The sequence below is a fragment of the Rhipicephalus sanguineus genome, chromosome 7, assembly GCF_013339695.2.
Source record: "Rhipicephalus sanguineus isolate Rsan-2018 chromosome 7, BIME_Rsan_1.4, whole genome shotgun sequence".
Lineage (NCBI taxonomy): Eukaryota > Metazoa > Arthropoda > Arachnida > Ixodida > Ixodidae > Rhipicephalus > Rhipicephalus sanguineus.
The window spans coordinates 8,251,151-8,271,218 of NC_051182.1; the positions used below are offsets into that span (position 1 = coordinate 8,251,151).

The 20,068-nt window shown below is 47.6% G+C and overlaps 1 protein-coding gene across 1 annotated transcript in view; it reads left to right on the top strand.

Moving 5' to 3' along the window:
• The window catches only part of LOC119400572 (proline-rich protein 36), a 342,207-nt gene that overhangs the window by 173,667 nt on the left and 148,472 nt on the right, over positions 1 to 20,068 (top strand). Inside the window, exon 4 of the mRNA XM_037667633.2 lies at positions 12,648 to 14,521. Within this exon, the coding sequence (XP_037523561.1) occupies positions 12,648 to 14,521 (1,874 nt within the window). The remainder of the gene's footprint in view (positions 1 to 12,647; positions 14,522 to 20,068) is intronic.

Consider the following 20,068-nt stretch of genomic DNA (forward strand, 5'->3'; position numbering starts at 1 on the left):
TCTTAGTTGAAAACGCACGTTGATCTCAAATGCAATTTACTTCTGTTTAGCACAAGAGTCAGCAATACAATAATGTAAGTGACAGTTTAGTAGCGGAAATACGACACCAGGTGATTAGAAACAGAAATATTACAATTTACATTTTTCAGTGACCATACATGGCATTTCACGTGGAGCTTGAATATACTCGTACCTAATTATTTTCCTCAAGGGGCATATTCCACTTGACAGTTCATAACCTCGGCTGCACCGAACGTAAGGCATATCGGCGTCTGGAAGTTTCCAAGGTGCCTGATAGGAGATCCTCCCAGCATGCCTTGGGCGGGATGTATGCTGTAAACAGTTCCAACGCAACACATTGCATATGGCGGGAAAGAAAGAAAAAACAACATGGTTGATCCCTCCGTCATAGGAATCGGAATAACACGAAAGTAAAGCGTGCCCTTACAGAAGTAACTGAATGTTTACTACTGTACATTGATATAAGGGGAGCTTGTAAAATGTATATTGATGTCTCGCAGCTAATGGCACCGTTTAACGTGTATGCACCCACTTTGATGATTGGTGGTACATCTCCATCCCGACAACTAACGTCCATGTTAAATGATTACACAAACCGTTGTGGTAGCTGTAGTAGTCAGTGGTGAAAGCGTAATCAAAGAAGGAGGTGTGATAGCCAGAAGAGCGTCGCATATTGTACGCAGAACTTGGTCGCCATCCCGCGGCATGTTAAAATGTGATTGAACACCACGGCCGGACTAGAGGGAAATGCAAAGCGCGTCGTGCCGCCCCGCTAGCCCGGCCGCGACTTTTCTCGGGGCGAGCACGTGAACGGGGAACGCGGTGTTACAGCCAGGTGTGGCAGGCGCGCGTCGCAGATCTATTTTTGGTTTAGATTAGCGTGATGCTATGAGTATAATGTTCACTATAGCTATGAGCGAGGCCGAAGCTTTTAGCACGCTTGGGCCAATGTCGCCACCTCGCGGTGTGTTAAGGCACTGACAAAATTGAACTTCTATTGAAAACGCGCCAAATGGAACGGACGTGTAAAGCGTTGCAGGTGCTAATCGCGGAGGCCATAGTAATGACGAATTGCTTTGCCTTACAGCTCCCAGAGGGCAACACCACCCCGCCGACCGGTAGAGTGGTAGATATAAAAGGCGCGTTTGTAAAGCCTCCACAGTTAGCCTGTGACCGTGGCGCAGTGGATAGCGTGCCCGGCATCTGTTGCTGCGGACCGAGCGGTCGTGGGTTCGATGCCCGGTGATGGAACCTTTTTTTTCTTTGTCATGTATTCGTGTACTTTTTTCGACGTCATTTTCGTGACGGAAATACGTCACTGGAGTCTTGGTGGACCTCGGCATAAAACACTTTCGTGTTAAAAAACATTTGTGGTGTCTACGCACCCTTTAACATTCCGGCTTTGACAGTTATATCACATGTATACTGATTCATCTTTTCTAACCACAATGACACGTTGCTTTCACCCTAGAATATAACGAGAACCCAAAAAAGTTATCTTACTGCCAGAGAACAAATTCGTATCGCCAAAGAACTAAGGACATCGAAATACATACCAACCATGTCCCCCTTTGGACTCTTACCTTGCACGATTGCTGGTATTCGTGCTATCTGAAAAATCGTTAAGCACAGCGTATCACTTACTGCGTAACATCATTCTCAGCTGCCCCGTTTCGATAGCGGCGCAGTTAGGCGTGATCGAGCGACGCAGAGCAAATACTGCCGGTAACAATGAGTAAAAGCATGACATAATTTATTTTTCTGACTCGACCCAACTCTTACAGCAGCGTAAGCATGAGCATGAATTATCTGAATTTTGAATATCGTACATTGTGATCTGTATGAGTGCAACTATAGAACGAAGATGACTTCAGCATACATTTGTGTAAGGTTTCAAGTTACATCAAGACGCAGAAGTTCGAAGTCTGACGGAAGCCCGTCTGGTTGGGATGATACATGGTGACGTTAGAAAAGCCGAGGCACTGAGCCGACTAAAGCAAAAATCACACACACACGCACGCACGCACGCGCACGCACACACACACACACACGCACACACACGCGCGCACTCACACACACATAGGCACACATGCACTCACACACGCTGACGAACGCACACATATACACGCGCACACGCACGCCCAAGGTCGCGTCGGCTCCTACACGGAAGCCTTGTTCACAAGTAAAATGAAAACATGTGTCCGAGCAGTTCGCTTTAAATACGCTACGACTCGAAATAAAGATGTCGTGACAGTCATTTTTTCTCTATCGCGAGCACGTGCCTTTCCCCAGTCGATTGCGCATCCTCTTAAACGTGCTCAGTCAAAGCACTGGATTTAACAATTCATTTTTTCACGTCATAAACGTCCTTTTGTGTGTGTGTATTAAATGTTTACTTCAGTAGGCGCAGTGCCTCGGGTTTTCTACATTCAGTTACACACGGAAGGATGCTGCGATTCCCTTTAAGACACTTAAAACGCACTCCTAACGCCATTTCATTGTCTTTCGTGCACTTAAACCCTTCATTCATTTCGGTAGAGCAAAAAAAAAATTATACACAGGCGCGAGAGGACAGGTCACGCCCACGTGCTCGCACCGTCACGTTTTCCTCTTCATTTTTCCCCCGAGCAGCATTAGATTGGAACGGCCTTTCCCACAACATTGCAGCCATTACTATTCCATCAACCTTCTTGGACAATGTAACCAATTTTCTTTCCGAATGAATTTCACCTGGCTGTACCGTAAACCCACCCGTTATGTACAACCCCCTTGAGGGGTCTTTAAGGAAATAAAGTGATGTGATGTGATGTGATGTAGACAGGACAGGCGCTAGACATACCTTGACTTTACTGCAAGGAAACATACAAAAACCCGTTGCACAGGCGCGCACGCGCTAAATCACTCTACGAGGGCTTTTTTAACACGAAAGTGTTTTATGTCGGGGTACACCAAGACTTGCATGACGTATTTCCGTCACGGAACTACGTCATCAAAATGAGTGCCATAAGATGGCAAAGGAAAAAGAAACTATCAGAAGAAGTTCTGTTGACGGGAGTCGAAACCGTGACCTCTCGGTCCACGACGATGGCTGGCGGGCATTTATCTGAATGAGCTGCCGCCCAACACATTACGGAGGCTATATGAACGCGCCTTTTATCTTTCACACTTTCCTCTCACAGTGCTCTTAGATAGATGGATGGATGCTATGAGTGTCCCCTTTATAACGGGGCGGCGATATCTGTGCCACCAAGCTCGAAAAAAAACAAAAAAAATGCGCCGTTGCTGCGAACTATCCATTCGGCGCGTTTCCAATACATGTTCAATTTCGTCAAAGCTTTCACACACCGTGACGTGGCGCCTTTAGCCCAAGCCTCGCTCATAGCATCCATTGATACCGAAAAACAGCTCTCCGACACTCGCCTGGCTGTCGCACCGCGTTCCCCGCTTGCCCTGTGAGAAGAAATGGCCAGTCTAGAGGGAAGACACGGCGCGCGTAGCGTTTCTCTTCGATTTCACGAATACGCTTTGAAGGAGTGCATATCGAGTATCAGTGTTTATTACGTGCTCGTTGATGCCATATTTGCGCGGGATTCACCATATGCCGTGTCTGCGTATATGTTAAGAACTTCAGCTAGCGCAAGGGTTAAATCATGATCATGGGCGTTAGTCGTCGGTATAGAGATGTGCCACTAGGCGTCAACGTGAGCGCGTCCACATCAGGCGGTGCTACATCTGCCAAACAACAATAGACATTATACAAGTCCTGATATACCAACGCACTAAAGCAATCAACTACTTCTGTGACGACACGTTTCACTTTCGTGTTATACCGATTCCTATGACAGAGGGATCAACCATCCTTTTTTATAATGTGTCTTTAATTTTCTTTGCGCTACCGAAGTGAATGCCAGTGATCACAACCAACTAGCCCGCATTACCGCCTTAAACCCTCACCCGTCCACTTAAAGCTACCGCAGCAGAAATGTTGAATTAGCCGACACTTTGCGCATAGACGCCACGAAATATCATCTACCGGTGACAAGGACATGACAGGCAGCCTAGACTACCATGGACAGGAGCGAGTTAGTGCGCACGCAGAGCTCGTCTGGGCAACGCTGATCTGGGGCACTTTGTTTATGCCGCCTACAGTATTTCGCACCGTGTTTGCAGCTTTCATCGAACGTGTTGAAGGTACAGTGTCAATTTTTATGAAAGGGAACACGGGAGCGCATGGCCTGCGCGCTCCGGCGGCTGCCTTCAGCTCCGTCAACCGACAGCTAACGAAAGCTCGCCCGCTTTTGGCGTCATCTATTGGCTAACAAAATAACGAATTGTGGCTGGTTGAGAAGCGCCTTTAGATAACGCTGCCTCTCACCTCGCGTTAAGGGCAATTCCTGCAGCTCACGCAGTGCTGGCGCGTCACGCTCGATTTGTTGACAGGCAGACGACGTGCTGCCTGCATCGCCCGTTACGCGAGCCAAGATGCAGCGTTATCTAAAAGCGCTTCGCAACCGGCCATGACTCGTTATTTTGTTTGCCAACAGATGACGCCAAAGCGGGCGAGCTTTCGTTAGCTGTCGGTTGACGGAGCTGAAGGCAGCCGTCTCAGAGGGCAGGCCACGCGTTCGCGTGTTCCCTTTCATAAAAATTGACACTGTACCAAGACGGCGACAGCAAGAAGGGTTAAACTTGTTTCCTTCATCACTTCTCACATAAACGTGTATGATAACAAATGATCTTAGTCGGATGTTTGATAATATATGCCCAAACACCCATCTTGTAAAGTCAAACGCAGAGCAAATACTGCCAATAACAATGCATTGCATAAAAGCATGACACGATTTATGTTTCTGACACGACCTTACAGTAGCCTAGGCATGAGCATAAATTCAGGTAAACACGCGACGTAAACACATACACACAAGCAAATAACGTACTGAAGAGAGTATTCCTTACCTGCAAATCACATTTACTGCTGTCGTCGGCCAACATAACAACGGATGCAACCCACTCGACAATTGCCAGTCTCAGGCAAGCGAAGAATCAGCAATGCAGCTCGTTGCAATGGCCGCACAGCCCACTTAACGTGCCCGTTGCAATGCTTCGTGGCTGATTTGTGGCGGATGGCGCACGTTTACGAGTGTCCTTGATTACTGTATCACTAGTTACACGCCACTCACGTACAAATCACGATTACACTACGCACGTCACCAAAGCGCAGAGCGTAAAATCCGGTTATATCGATGAAACAAAGAGCAGCACAAACACGACTTCAAGAACCGCACCAACCGCCTCGCATTCGAATGCTCTTCCCGGCATACACCTCAAGCTGTGCAAAGCTTAGGAGAGATGACGCCATCCCTGGTTCGATGAAATTGAAGCTGCGCCTCGAGGACGCCACATTTGTGCCTCACCACGAGCTCACACATCTGTCTATGCGGCCTCACTGGAGCGGCCATCGTACGCTGTTTTGTGAACTCAGCTGCATCTTTTTCTCCCATGTTGGCGAATTGATGACGCTTAAGCGTGCTTGGTGCTATGTTGTCCCGGGACGTTTGCTGTACTTTAAGGTCAGTTAATTTTAACGCGAAAAAAAAAACTAGATAAGACGACAGGGAAATTCGAATAATTGTATTGCGAGTCATGGAAAATATTCCTCTCGCGCCACGGGATGGTTCTTCGATCGCATCGTTAGTTTATTTTGGTCGTTTGTCGCGTGCTGACAGTACTTTATTGTGTCGCCATATACGAAGCTTCCCGGGGGCAAATCAATTACTTCTGCAGCTTAAAATCAAAATAGATATAGGAGCAACTTAAGAAGTTATTTAGCACAAACATTTAACCAACATACGATGGTTTTTCGTTCTTGTGTTTTCGCCGATGTCTGTGCAGATTATGTCACTTCTTGAATGACGGGCTTTGGAAGTGGGCTCACCTTAGTGAACTCCAGTTTTAATTCATAGCCCACCATCGCTTGCCTCAGTATGCCGCAATGTAAAATCGCTGCTTCTGTGATTTGCTTTTCTGCTGTCATGACCCGTTCTGTGTGTACATCATCCGCTGTTCAATTGATAAAGCCAGCCTTGAAGAAGACAGATCGCGATGTGACACATTGACCAATAAACTTCCACTCCATAGTATAGGTCCACTGACGGATGAATCATTGCGCTTTTATAAGTTACAATCTAAAGGTTACAATGCTCATCGCGGTGCTTTAGCTTTTGAAATGGCACGCTACTGTCGATGTAACCTCTATGGGAGAGGGAAATGAAGAAAACACAAAGATAAAATTGCGGTAACAGTCATGTAGCTTATAAATTATAAGTTACATGCCTTTTTATGTTGTCGTAAACGTTACCGTGATGAGAGTGAAGCGGTTCTATAGCTGCCAAACGCCAATACAAATTGTGCAAGCTCTCGTATATCAATGTATAATAAAAATTACTTAGCTCTGGCAGCATCTCTTTGCTTGGATCGCAATCTGCTGAACATGCGTGCAACCACCAACTACGTAGCGTGGTTGTGATGTGGCTGTTTCTAGATATGATATCCTGCTGACTCTTAGTCTGATTATTGCGAGCGCCCTGCCCTTTGCTGCTCTTGTGCTGTGCATATATTTCCGTAAGTATCTTCAATAAACAACAGTTGGAAGTTGGCGCCAGTACCGTGTTCCTTGTCTGTCCCCCCCCCCCCTTGTGTTGTTCTGCGCTGCAATTTTTCATCAAGAAGTAACGGCCAACGATCGCAAGAAAACGTTTTCCTATGGCATATCGATAATAGCGGTGGCGCAGGCGTGAGCCAACGGTCGATTAACTTGCAGAGAAGAAATCAAATGCCTTCACAGCTATGTCTCAAGTAGATCCCCACGCGCGCCTGATTTATAGGCATCGTGTATTGCCTGGGCATGCGCGCAAGTAACTATTTGTGATTGCAAAAACTGCGCTACAGTTATTGCGAAATACGAAGTTAGGGGGGGAGACAGGAAACGAAGTGGACAGTATACAAGCGCAGTGGACACAAACGAAGTGGACACTATTGCGCCTGTAGTGTCCACTTCGTTTCGTGTCTCCCCCTTAACTTCGTATTTCGCAATAACTGTAGCGCAGTTTTTGTAATCATGAAAAACCAACTAGCCCAATACCTCACTTTGCTATTTGTGCCTACTTTCTTTTCCACCGCTCTGTGCCTTTTAGTTGTAACTCGGCGTTTGTTGTGTCTTGAAATCTCTCTTGTGTCCGTGTTTGGACGCCCACTCTTTTAGCGTGAATACATGCCAGCTAGCTCAACTCTCTGCCATTGTAAAAGTGTGCATCTGTTTACACGGATTTCGTGCTTCTTGTTTCTTTCAAATAGCAAGCCTTGTATATTTGTACAACTGCCCTTACGATGAGCTTGTACTAAAAGACAGAACCTTGTTCTTACACATTTGCAATTTTATTTCATGCGCATTTATTATGTCCTAAAGAGCTTGCAGCAAGACACCGCTTCATTTACCGGGGCAAAGAAGATGACTGATCCCTCCGTCATAGGGATCGGTATAACACGAAAGGGAAACGTGTCATCGTAGAAGTAGTTTATTGTTTGTAGTGCATTGGTATATCAGAGCTTGCATAATGTCTCTTGTTGTTTGACAGATCTTACACCGCTTGATGTGGACGCAGCCACGTTGATGCCTAGGGGCACATAAGCGTACCTACGACTAACACCCGTGGTCATAGTTTAACCATTGCGGGAGCTGAAGTTGTCAAGATATACCTGGAAACCGCATATGGGGCGGTGAATGTCGCGCAAAGGTGGCATCAACAAGCACATAGTAAACACTGACACTCGATATGCACTCCTTCAAAGCGTCGTGAAACGCGAAGAGAAACGCAACGAGCGTCCTGTCGTCCCTCTAGTATGGCCGTTAATTCTCACAGGGCGAACGAGGAACGCGGTGTGACTGCCAGGTGACCATCGGAGAGCTATTTCTTAATATAGATGGATGCTATGAGCGAGGCTTGAGTCAAAGCCACCACCTCCCGGTGTTCATGATTGATTTTTAAGGCGCAAAGGAGGACATACACAAAATAGGATACGGGACAAAGCGCTTCGTCCCGTGTCCTATTTGGTGTATGTCCTCCTTTGCGCCTTAAAAATCAATCATGAATGTTCACCAACTTGCCCAACAAAAAGTCCTCGCCGTGTGTTAAAGCGTTACCGAAATTACACTTTTATTGGAAACGCGCCGAATTGGACGGTCGTAGCAAAGGCGCGTTTTTTGTTTTTTTTTTTTTTTCGAGCCTGGTGGCACACATGGCACCGTCTCATTCTAAAGGGGACGCTGATATAATCCATCCATACATCCAAGAGCACTGCGACAGGAAAGTTTGAAAGATAAAAGGCACGTTCGCGTAGCCTCCGTTATGTGTTTGGCGGAAGCTCAGTGGGCTAAATGCCCGTCAGCCATTGTCACGGACCGAGAGGTCATACGTTCGAATCCAGTCAATGAAACATTTCTCTTATAGTTTTTTTTTCTTTGCCATTTCCTGCCGTTCATTTTGTTGACGCATTTCCGTGATGGAAATACGTCATGAAAGTCTTGGTGGATCCTGGCATAAAACACTTTCGTGTTAAGAATTCTAAGCACATTACCGCACTCCATCGAGCTTTTAGTGAACGTATAACTTTCCACGCACGTTCATTGCCTTATTCGGATTTATTCGTCTTTCAGCCACAAAAACCGTTAGCAGCGCTCGGTGCAGACCCCGCCGCAATGTTTGGGAAGCGTCGCGACTGTCTGAAATTATTCTCTTAAGGTTACGCGCAGGACGCAAATAGTCGAGTTTATTCAAGAGCTCTCGTGACCACCAGCGATAACGCTGCAAGGTTCGATGACTGCTTTATAAAAGACGACGCGTTCTGCCGTTGGTAAGATTACTCGACGGCCGACGCTATTCTCGCCGCTATCCGTGTACAGCTTGAATCGCTTCTACTTTCGCCTTTCTCCTTCCGGGCACAAGTTCGCTCAGATAAAGAGTTAAGTGTGTGCGAGTCCTGCTGGAGCCTTCTTCACCGTCACAATCACGTGACAATACAATTGCCTTTTTACTCGTTCTTGTTATATGTATATTCTCCCGCGCTGCACTTCTTCGTTATAACTCCATGCCACTTCAAGGAACATTTCTCACTAGATCACATAAGTTTGTTGTTTTGCCTGACGAAAGTCCTGTAATACTTTTCTTTCTGCTTTCGCCTTTCAATGTCTTTCAATTCGTGCTGCTCTGGGTATGCTTCCGGCACATAAGTTTTGACGCCGTTATGACTAAGTTAATCTGGCTTGCAAGTACCTTCACATCTACTACAGACTATAGGCGTTCTGTATTTTGTCCAAACTTTGCTGAGTATTCTTGTTGTTTGGATCAGCTTATGATAATGTGACCTCGCAGGTCAACGGCTCAGTTTATCCTTGAGTTCAGTCGTTTACAACCGCCACTTACAGAATCACTCACAATTCCCAAATTTGGCGCATATACTCAAGATCGGGAGACGTAATTACTAGAAGCCGAATTTTTAGGCATTTAAAAAGCTCGTTCTAGGCGCCAAAAATAGGCAGGCAAAATAACTTTTTAGGTCCCCAACGTCGTAAATATAGGCATAACCAATTTTTACATAAGTACAAATAACTTCAAGTGAGGACGTCCTCTACCTGTATCTACGACAGGAAAACAAAAATGTTATTGCTTAAGGTGGTACAAAGGCGCCAACAGATGAACATAGCCGTGCAATTGTGGCTTGTCCCGCACAGTTCGCAGAACACGGTCTCTCCCGTGTTCTCCACTGTCGAATCAACACACTCCTGGGTGTCTTCTCGTCATGACTGAGAAGGGCTTAAAGGTCGCCAGATCGCCAAAAGACCAGCAGAAAGGGATTCCTCCTATTGGCCGGGTCGAATTGCATAGAGCGAATTTCTTCCCTGGCAGTGAACACCCTGGCTTAGCCAAGGGGGTCTACCCCCTCCCCGAAACTTTTAGGGGCGAAGCTCCTTAAGGCGGCACCCGTTCGTCCCTCGTAGTCGTCGTGGCCGTAGTAGTGAGTAACAAGTCTTACGCTTTGACCTCCAAGGTGGTGCCGGTGGGAGATTTCTCCTGTGCGTTGTTGAACAATAAAAAATTCGCAGCGTGCGCGTTAACTAAAAGCCGAATTCTTCTGTTTCTCATTCCCCATTAGCAGCCATTTGCATGTTCCAGTAGGAAACGTTAGTAGAAGTAGAAGTGTAAGTGTTAGCTAAAAGCCGACTTCTTCTGTCTCTCATTGCCATTAGCAGCCATTGTTTACCTCCAAGGTAGTGCCTGGTGAGATTTCTCCTGTGCGTGATTAAACAATAAAAATTTTGTTAAAAACGCCGTTGATTGATGAAATAAACCAACGAAAGACGCCAGATGTTTTGTAAAAGCAGAACGAAAGAACGCCAGATGTTTTTCTTAAAGTGTAGTAGTAGTAGTTATATGTAGCCACCTCGCCCGATCGTCAACGGGCGAGGTGGACCGGCAACGGCGCGAGGACCCTGCCGTACGAGAGTTAAATCACACTAAAAGACATACTTTGCGGGCGATACACTCTAGTGGGCTTTCAACTTTTCGTCTTAATGTACATGATAAAGAAATTATTTCTACGAAAAACGCAAGGCACACCTTGAGCAATATGCTTGGTTTTGGGACGCTAAATGGAACCATGAGGCGATGCGAAGCCGGAGCACTTGCACGATCGCGTTCCGTTGGCTTTCGTTGGGCATGCTACCGACCTCGCGTCGTGGAACGCGCGTCCTGTCTTCCCTCTAGCCTTGCCTTTAATTCGCACAGGGCGAGCGGGGAATGCGGTCGCTCTTTCGCTCGGGAGCGGACTTCTTCCTTGCATTTCACCGATCACAAGTGATAATGAAGGGACCACGTAAACCAACAGTACAATAAAAGTTTGATGTTTAATATATACACGATGTTCACACTCTTTATTTTATGTACTGGGCGCATTTCACGGAAGAGTTTCACGGTTTACAGATGATTCCCTCCGTAGCTTCGCCCCACTCATCATCATTCACCCCGTGGATATGCTGTGATTTTCAGTTTTGCGTGGGTCTATACACACGCATACATACAAACGCATGCAAGAACATACGTAAAGCAAGGCTGAACCCACCTTACGAAAAAAAATTCTGGCTACGCTGCGCAGTGAACACGTACCTTAGAAAGTAAATTACAAAAACAAAAGTCGCGTGCACATCACATTTTTCTTTCTTTTTTTGCTCTTCACTCTCCTTTGCGCTCCACGTTGTCGCATTCGCCAACCGCTCGCGTCTCTGCGGCGGCGAATGCTCGTGTCCCACTTGACGGCTGCTAGCGGTTGTTTCTGGGGGTTGGTTGAACTAGAGGACTAGGTTGAACCACATAGTTCCGAACAGTCCCTTTCGCGCGATAACATAAATAACAGTCTCAAACTGCACCCGGGAGCCAAACTTGACGCTAAATAGTGTTAATATAAGCGCCAAACTTGAAAATATTAATGATAACTAACAGACAATAATGCGAAGGAAAGTATAGGAGACGTTATGTGTAATAACTGGAATATAAATGTGAAGAAAGTGAAGTGGACGAAAAGATAACTTGCCGCCGGCAGGGGCCGAACCTGCGACCTTCGAATAACGCGTCCGATCCTCTAACACTGAGCTACGGCGACGGTCATCCCCCAGTCCACTTTATAGGGTATATATGTGCATTTAAACCTAGGAGTGTTAGTCAGCGCCGATCGCAGCCATAGCGGCGAGTGTGGAACACTCTTTTTCTGCCTTTTGGCGTCATACAGCAGGTGATTTTTTACGAGCTGGCAGCTGACCAATAATCCATCGCATACTACCTGAAGGCATCAAGTCTGCCAGAACGAGACCCTTGCTATGATCGAAGGAAAGAAGATGGAATGTAACAGTATGGAGAGCTGGGCGAGTTGTCGCGCCCGTTTGGCTTCTCGCCTTTCGTTTCCGTCTTTTGTGCGCGCGCCGAAATGTTTCCAAGAAAGAAGATGGCTTTTAAGGGCTCGTTTTTCTTTGTTAGACACAATATTAATGAGCACTAACTGACAATAATGCGAAGGAAAGTATTGGAGACGTTATTTGTAATAATTGCAACAAAAATGTGCAGAAAGTAAAGTGGACGAAAAGACAATTTGCCGCCGGCAGGGACCAAACCTGCGACCTTCGAATAACGCGTCCGATGCTCTACCACTGAGCTACGGCGGTGGGCATCCTCAAATTTGAATATAGGCATTTATAAGCACTTGTAAGCATTTAGGCACAAACGCCAAAAATAGGCATCTATAGGCACTATAAAAACTCTAAAAGCCCTTCTTAACCTTTAATTCATGCTCATATATTAAAGTGGCGCGATAGGAGCGCAAGGAACAAAATTGGCATTCACCTAAAATCCGGTCTCTAGTAATTAGCTTTTGAATGCACAATTGTACCCTCTAACGGCACAAAATCTTAATAAACATGTTTCGTTGAGCTATGCATGCCCATTACGGTGAACGCACGCGTTTATTCTTTAGATAAAGAGAATCATTCGCTCAGAAGTTAAGTCGTATGTCATCTATTCCAGGGCAGCACGTGGATTCCTCTGAATCAGAAACGTTCCAACCGGGAGGGTCACTGTACCCTGCCCAGGAACCACAGCCGACTGGAAAATTGCCGCCGATAGGTGGTCGAGACGAAGCCGTACCGAATGTCATGCCATCGGGTCTGCCTGGTTACCCCACTCGCTCAAGTGAGGGGACCGATGACCTCCCTACGGATAAACAAGCTCCACCGGTGGTACCATATGGTCCCATCGACTTACCCTTACAAGGAAGTCCAATTGACCCAGCAGGCAAGTCATCTGTGGCTTCTTCCGACGATTCCGTCAAAGAACCAGTAGCGCCTGTAGTGCCCGGAGGCTACCCTGTAAATATACCGCCATCTAAGTTTCCTGTCCATTCAGAAGAAGAGCCTCTGGTTCCACTGAATGAGCCTGTCAAACAACCGCCGCCGCCTGTAGTGCCCGGTGGCTACCCCGTCCATATACCGCCATCTGAGCTGCCTAGAGGACCGGAAGAAGGGCCTTTGAATCCTCTGAATGAACCAGTGAAAGAACCAGTAGCGCCTGTAGTGCCCGGAGGCTACCCGGTGAATATACCGCCATCTAAGTTGCCTGGCCATCCAGAAGAAGGGCCTCTGGTTCCGCTGAATGAGCCTGTCAAACAACCACCGCCGCCTGTAGTGCCCGGTGGCTACCCCGTCAATATACCGCCATCTCAGCTGCCTAGCAGACCGGAAGAAGGGCCTTTGAATCGTCTGAATGAACCAGTGAAAGAACCAGTAGCGCCTGTAGCGCCCGGAGGCTACCCGGTGAATGTACCGCCATCTAACTTGCCTGGCCATCCAAAAGAAGGGCCCGTAAAACCCCAGATATTATTATTAAAAGAAGGGCCTCTGTTTCCACTGAATGAGCCTGTCAAACAACCACCGCCGCCTGTAGTGCCCGGTGGCTACCCCGTCCATATACCGCCATCTGATCTGCCTAGAGGCCCGGAAGAAGGGCCTTTGAATCCTCTGAATGAACCAGTGAAAGAACCAGTAGCGCCTGTAGTGCCCGGAGGCTACCCGGTGAATATACCGCCATCTACGTTGCCTGGCCATCCAGAAGAAGGGCATCTGGTTCCGCTGAATGAGCCTGTCAAACAACCACCGCAGCCTGTAGTGCCCGGTGGCTACCCCGTCAATATACCGCCATCTGAGCTGCCTAGCAGACCGGAAGAAGGGCCTTTGAATCCTCTGAATGAACCAGTGAAAGAACCAGTAGCGCCTGTAGTGCCCGGAGGCTACCCGGTGAATGTACCGCCATCTAAGTTGCCTGGCCCTCCAAAAGGAGGGCCTCTGGTTCCACTGAATGAGCCTGTCAAACAACCACCGCCGCCTGTAGTGCCCGGTGGCTACCCCGTCAATATACCGCCATCTGAGCTGCCTAGCAGACCGGACGAAGGGCCTTTGAATCCTCTGAATGAACCAGTGAAAGAACCAGTAGCGCCTGTAGTGCCCGGAGGCTACCCGGTGAATATACCGCCATCTAAGTTGCCTGGCCATCCAGAAGAAGGGCCTCTGGTTCCGCTTAATGAGCCTGTCAAACAACCACCGCCGCCGGTAGTGCCCGGTGGCTACCCCGTCAATATACCGCCATCTCAGCTGCCTAGCAGACCGGAAGAAGGGCGTCTGGTTCCTCTCAATGAGCCTGTCAAGCAACCAGTAGCGCCCGTAGTGCCCGGAGGCTACCCGGTGAATATACCACCGTCTAAGTTGCCTCACCAGCAGGCAGAAGGGTTTTCTGCGGAACCGCAGCCATCACTCGGAGGTGGCACGCCTCCATCTTCTTGGCAATATGCTCAATGCGGCCTACCACCGAAGAAACCATCGTCGCTTCGCGGATCGTTCCCGTGGCAGGTGAGTGATAAGACCGTTTTTAGAATCTACAACGGTAATCACCACACGGTTCCTTGTCGTTATGTAAGGACATGGATCGCATTATTATTGCTATCGCATTATTGCTTCGCCCTTGCGGCGAAACTGTGATATCGCTTCTTGAAGGACGTCACCCCATATCAGCGCACTTCACACGAACAGGCCCCGTGAGTAGGCGAATGGTTTTGCTCAGATTTTACGTCCCGAAGATAAATGTTGCATCAAGCAATCGAGAGAATAAAAAGTAAGCGTGCGCGCCAGGTCCCCACTCAGGCGATAGGCCAAAGAACATGGTTGGTCTTAAATTCGCTAATATTTGTTGATGCCCCTATGAAGGAAGAGCCTAGCAGACGATGGGCCCAGCTGAGCGCGCTCCGTGGACATACGCTCAACCTCACCCTGTTTGCAACTTGCATCCGGGCGCTGACTCACTGAAAAGTCTTTGCTCGCGCAAGTTAGGTAAAGATTTTGGGCAGCTGTGCGCCGAAGTCGTGAAACGACCAATCTGACACTAGCAATGCTAAAGTTGTAATGAAGTGTTGTGCTGGTAAATCATGTTGATGTGAATGTGACGTTCTGTGCAGGGTAACAAGTATGGTTGTGCACATTGGTGGTGTATTCCAATTTCATGTTCTGCTTAAAATGGTTAATCATAAAGTGTATGCATGAACAGTTTAAGGAGATTTTTCTACGCCAGCTGCTGTCATTGGCTGTACGGGGTCTTTCCTCAAGGCATTCTTGAATGGGTTCTCCCTTCACCTCCGATCACGCGCGTTGTAATAAATAAATATATCAAATCAAAATCAATCAAATCAATAGTGCCTTCTCTCCCGCCACAAGTGCGACTGAAACCATTTCTCTGCTGAAACGCGGATACGAATGATGTGTTTTACATAAGAACGGAAGGCGCAAAGTGACTTGCTGTTTTAACAGCGAACCTGTTTACGCTTTTCGTTGCGCCGCGCGTTGTTCACAAAAGCTGCGCCTAGCTATGACGTATCAGCATAGGCGTGCGGAGGAAGGGGTGCAGGCGGGGGGGGGGGGGGCGGCCGCCCGCCCTAGTCACCCAAGGAGCCGGGGGGGGGGGGGGGCACAAAGAGTGCCCCTTACATTGAGCTAATAGGGAGGGGGTGGCGCAGCGATGAACCTTCGCCCGCGTTCGCCCCCCCCCCCCCTGAAGGGGAAACCTGTGCACGCCTATGTGTGTCAGCGCTTTGCCTAGCTGGCAGTGTTGCGCTTCGCTTCGCCTAGCTCTGGCAACGCTCTGCAGCACCGCGCCAAGATCCTGGATGGATTCTATGAGCGTCCCCTTTAAAACGGGGCGGTGACATGTCTGCCACCAGGCTCGAAGAAAAAAAAAAAAAAAAAAAAAAAGCTTCCTTGTTTCATGTTGGACGTGTCGAACGTGCACCAGCGCCGCCTCGCCTCGACCGTCTAGCTATGCTAAGTGGTCGCCTAGCAACCACCAGGCATAGCTGCATCTTCCTTGGCCTTGTCGAGCATTGGTTTGTTGTAGGTATTGGGCGCGAGGTCCACCGCTGGAAACGCCGGCGCCACTGTGGGAGTGACGTACTTGGCAGGATCACGTGCTCTCAGCGGCCGCGTCGTCTGCTTGTGGAGCGCTGCCGCGTGGTTTCAAAACGAGCTTTAAGTTCCACCTACCCTGCGGTCTGTTCAAATGCGGAGATTTTATCATATTTTGAACCTAATTGAACCCAATTTAAAGGCGCCGCTGCCTCCGAAGGAGACGAACATGCCGCTCTACTTCTTGGTGCCGCAGTGCCAGGCTTACGCAACCCTGGTGTCAGCCTGAACCGGTGCCCGTGGGACAAGAAACTGTGTGAAGCGTGGGTTGTGAAGCTAAGAACCAACAAGCAGCCATCGTCTACGATTCGTGTGTGCAGCAAGCTCTTCCGCGACGAAGACTTTCGCTACTACGTCGGGGCTGCGATGTTCAGCGAGTAGCAGAAAGCGCGAACTGAGACAATCATTCGCGCGCGCTTCCCGCACGCTAATGGCGCTTATCTTCCGCAGGATGGAAAAGGCGCTACCTTTTACCAGGGGCGATACAATTTCAGAAAATTTTCGTGCGACCATTTGATCGTTGGCCCCGTGCTCAGCGCCCAGAAAATCGGCTGCAGATGCCTAAGTCCAGAGCTTAAGGTCAAGGGGGGCCCAGCCCCCGCTTCATTTTTAGGAGGGTGCGGCCCCCCCTCAGCAAGTCAACTGTAACACTGCGGCAGCCATTTGACAAGTGGTAGAGTTGATTTTTTGGCGGTAGGGCTTTATGGAGAGGAATTACAGCTCTACAATTTTTGAGTAATGATTTAATCTCAATTATTCAGTTGTTGGGGCATCAGCAAAAAAAAAAAAAAGTAATAAACTACGCAATAAACAGGTGTCATTGTACTGCTCAAAGCGATTCCCCGAAACACTCCAGACCATGGGTCACCACCATGTTTGACTAAGCTTCTTGGAACAACACACAGGTAGCCTGTGCGTCAGGCTACCTGCTCGTGAATCAGTGAAGGTTCGCCTTGGTCTCTTTAGGTTAACAGTCAATCTTTATTCGTAGTTGTGCATTACGAGTCTGTTGCAATGTTAAGGACGCATGCATTTCGCCTACTGTTTTAGGTAAGTAAATGCGAAAATAAAAAATAGCGTTGTCATGCCTGAGGCTCCCACATTTAGTGAGTGAAGTAATGTTCTGCATTGCAGCTAGACTTATTTGGTTTGAGCTCGCATATCTTTATCCCTAACATCACGAGTTATCGAAGAAATTTCACCATCTCCCCCTAAAGGGAACCATGTGGGGATGCGAAGGAGCGCATGGGTAGACTTGAAGTTCCGTTCATCACGGACACCTTGCCCGATGTTCACGCGTCCTTGCGTGTGGAGCACACCACGAATTCACTGTAGTTGCTGTTGCTGTTACTCGTCCCGAACTCCTGTTGGAGCACGCCACGCGGGTTCATCGCCCGTCTGCAGAATCTCGTTCCCCGACGCCATCACGTGATTCAATCAATAATTTTTTTTTTATTTTCACCATTTCATACATAAGGTGAAAAAGGGAGAACTGGAGAAAAGCCGAAAGTTCTTCGGCTTGACAAAGCTCCGGTCCCCCAGGCAGACAGTGGTGATGTTGGTTTCAAAACAATGAAAGAAAGCATGTTAGAAAGTATAAAGCATTAAAGAAATAACAACGTTTCAACTGAATATAAAATGAACATTGGGATGAAAGGAAGCGAAGTGTATAAATGAAAACAAGTATACGGCAACTACAAAGTACAACCGAGAAACACTTCTTTATAACATAGAAAGAAAAGTACAATAGCAGCAGCATGTCAAAAAAGGGATGCGATTTTTTTTCTAAACACATGTTGTTATTGAGCCTCTACAGGAACAAGTCAACATTTTATTTTTGTTTAGCTGTAACACATCAACACTTTGTTTGTTGAAATTATTAAGCAGGGAATGCAGTGTATGACAAAGGCGCTGTTGTCCATAATTTGTACGTGAAAAAGGGATTTGCCATGGGGCCTGACGGCGATACGAATATGTACTTTTATTTTCTTGTAGATCTGCGAGCGTTAGAAATCAATCTATTTTTCCTAGCATAGCACTCTTGTAGCATTGTAGATCAGGACGTTGAGGGGCTAGTTGGGTCATACTATGTAGGAAAATTTGTGCTAAACTAGAAAAGGACAACACAAAAAAGGAACACTTCAACAGATGTGCGCTCGATCTGTTGAAGTGTTCCTTCTTTGTGTTGTCCTTTTCTAGTTTAGCGCAAATTTTCCTACATAGCATTGTAGAGTTTTCAGTTTCCAAATGTCACCCGCTTTTATTATTTTAATTTGCCGGAAAAGCTCTTCCATATGTTCGGAGAAAGAAACATTCGCAATGGCTCGAACTGCTTTCTTTTGAAGTGTTTCCAGCATCCGAATATTTTGTGCGGTGGTGTTACCCCATATGAGTGAGCAATAAGTGAGATGTGAGTGGAAGAGAGCATGATAAAAGAGGCGCTTAATTTTATAGGGTAATGTATTTCGATAGCGATTTAAAAGACCAACAACTTTTCGCACTTTTCCACAAACATTGCCAACATGATCATTTCAGGACATGTGCGCTGTGAATATAACTCCGAGTGTTTTCATACAGGACGTAATGGTAATCGTATACGGACCTAGAACAATGTTATCTGGGAATGTAGTAGAACTTCCTTGGGCACGCAAAATGACACATTTTGTTTTGGCTTCATTAAGAATCAAGCAGTTTGCCTTTGACCAGTGTTGAGTTTTGTTACAGACAGTGCTAGCTACAGGCGTTATTTCTTCTAAGTCTTTTCTTGTAAAGAAAATGGAGCAGTCATCTGCATATGCGACAAACTTACATACATCACTAGTTTCTACAATGTCATTAATGTAATAAATAAAAAACATCGGGCCAAGGATGCTACCTTGAGACACACTTTGCTGAGAGAGTGTAAGGGGGAAATGCCACAGCGTCTTACTCAGCCCCTTACACAAGCCCGAACGCGCTAGCGCGTGCCTGCACGTTCGTACTAGGATACAACGCGGGGGTTCATCGCGCGTGTGCAGAATCTCGTTCGCCGACGCCATCACATGATTGCTGAGACAGTGTAAGGAGGAGAGGCCACAGCGTCTTACCCAGTCCCTTACACAGGCCCGAGCGCGCTAGCGTGTGCCAGCATACGTGGTTTTGTCTGCGTTACGCCAAGCTAGGACAGCATACGGCAGCACAGGCCCCTAAAGTGCTCTGCACGTATCATCACCAAGGCGATCGAAGAACAAGACGAAGAAGACTTCTTCGCGCGAGCGCGTGCTCAATATGTTACAGATGGCTATGGTAGGTTTTAGAAAGCGGGCGGTCGCCAATGGAACTACAGACAAAGCCAAGCGCAAAAGCTGCTTCACATCTAAAATTACTTCCAGAACCACCTCTTTTTAGTGGTTGGCTCGATCGGCACATTGAGCAAGCAAGCGAAATACACTCTGAATGACATATTAGTTGCGAAGCAGCTTTCGCGCTCGGCTTTGTCCGTAGTTCCATTGGCGACCGTCCGCTTTCTAAAACCAACCATAGCCATCTGTAACATATTGAGCGCAAGCTCGCGCCAAGGAGATGTCTTCTTCGTCTTGTTCTTCGACCACTTTGATGGTAATACGTGCAGAGCACTTTAGGGGCCCGGGCTGCCGTATGTTGTCCTAGCTTGGCGTAACGCAGACAAAACCACTTGTGCTGGCACGCGCTAGCGCTTTCGGGCCTGTGTCAGGGGCTGGGTAAGACCAACACCCTTTAGAAATTTTAGAGGGTGTTGGTAAGACGCTGTGGCCTCTCCCCCTTACACTCTCTCAGCAATCACGTGATGGCGTCGGGGAACGATATTCTGCACACGCGCGATGAACCCCCGTGGCGTGCTCCAACAAGAGTTCAGGACGAGTAACAGCAGCAGCTACGACACTGAATTTATGGTGTGCTCCACTTGCAAAGACGCGTTAACAACGG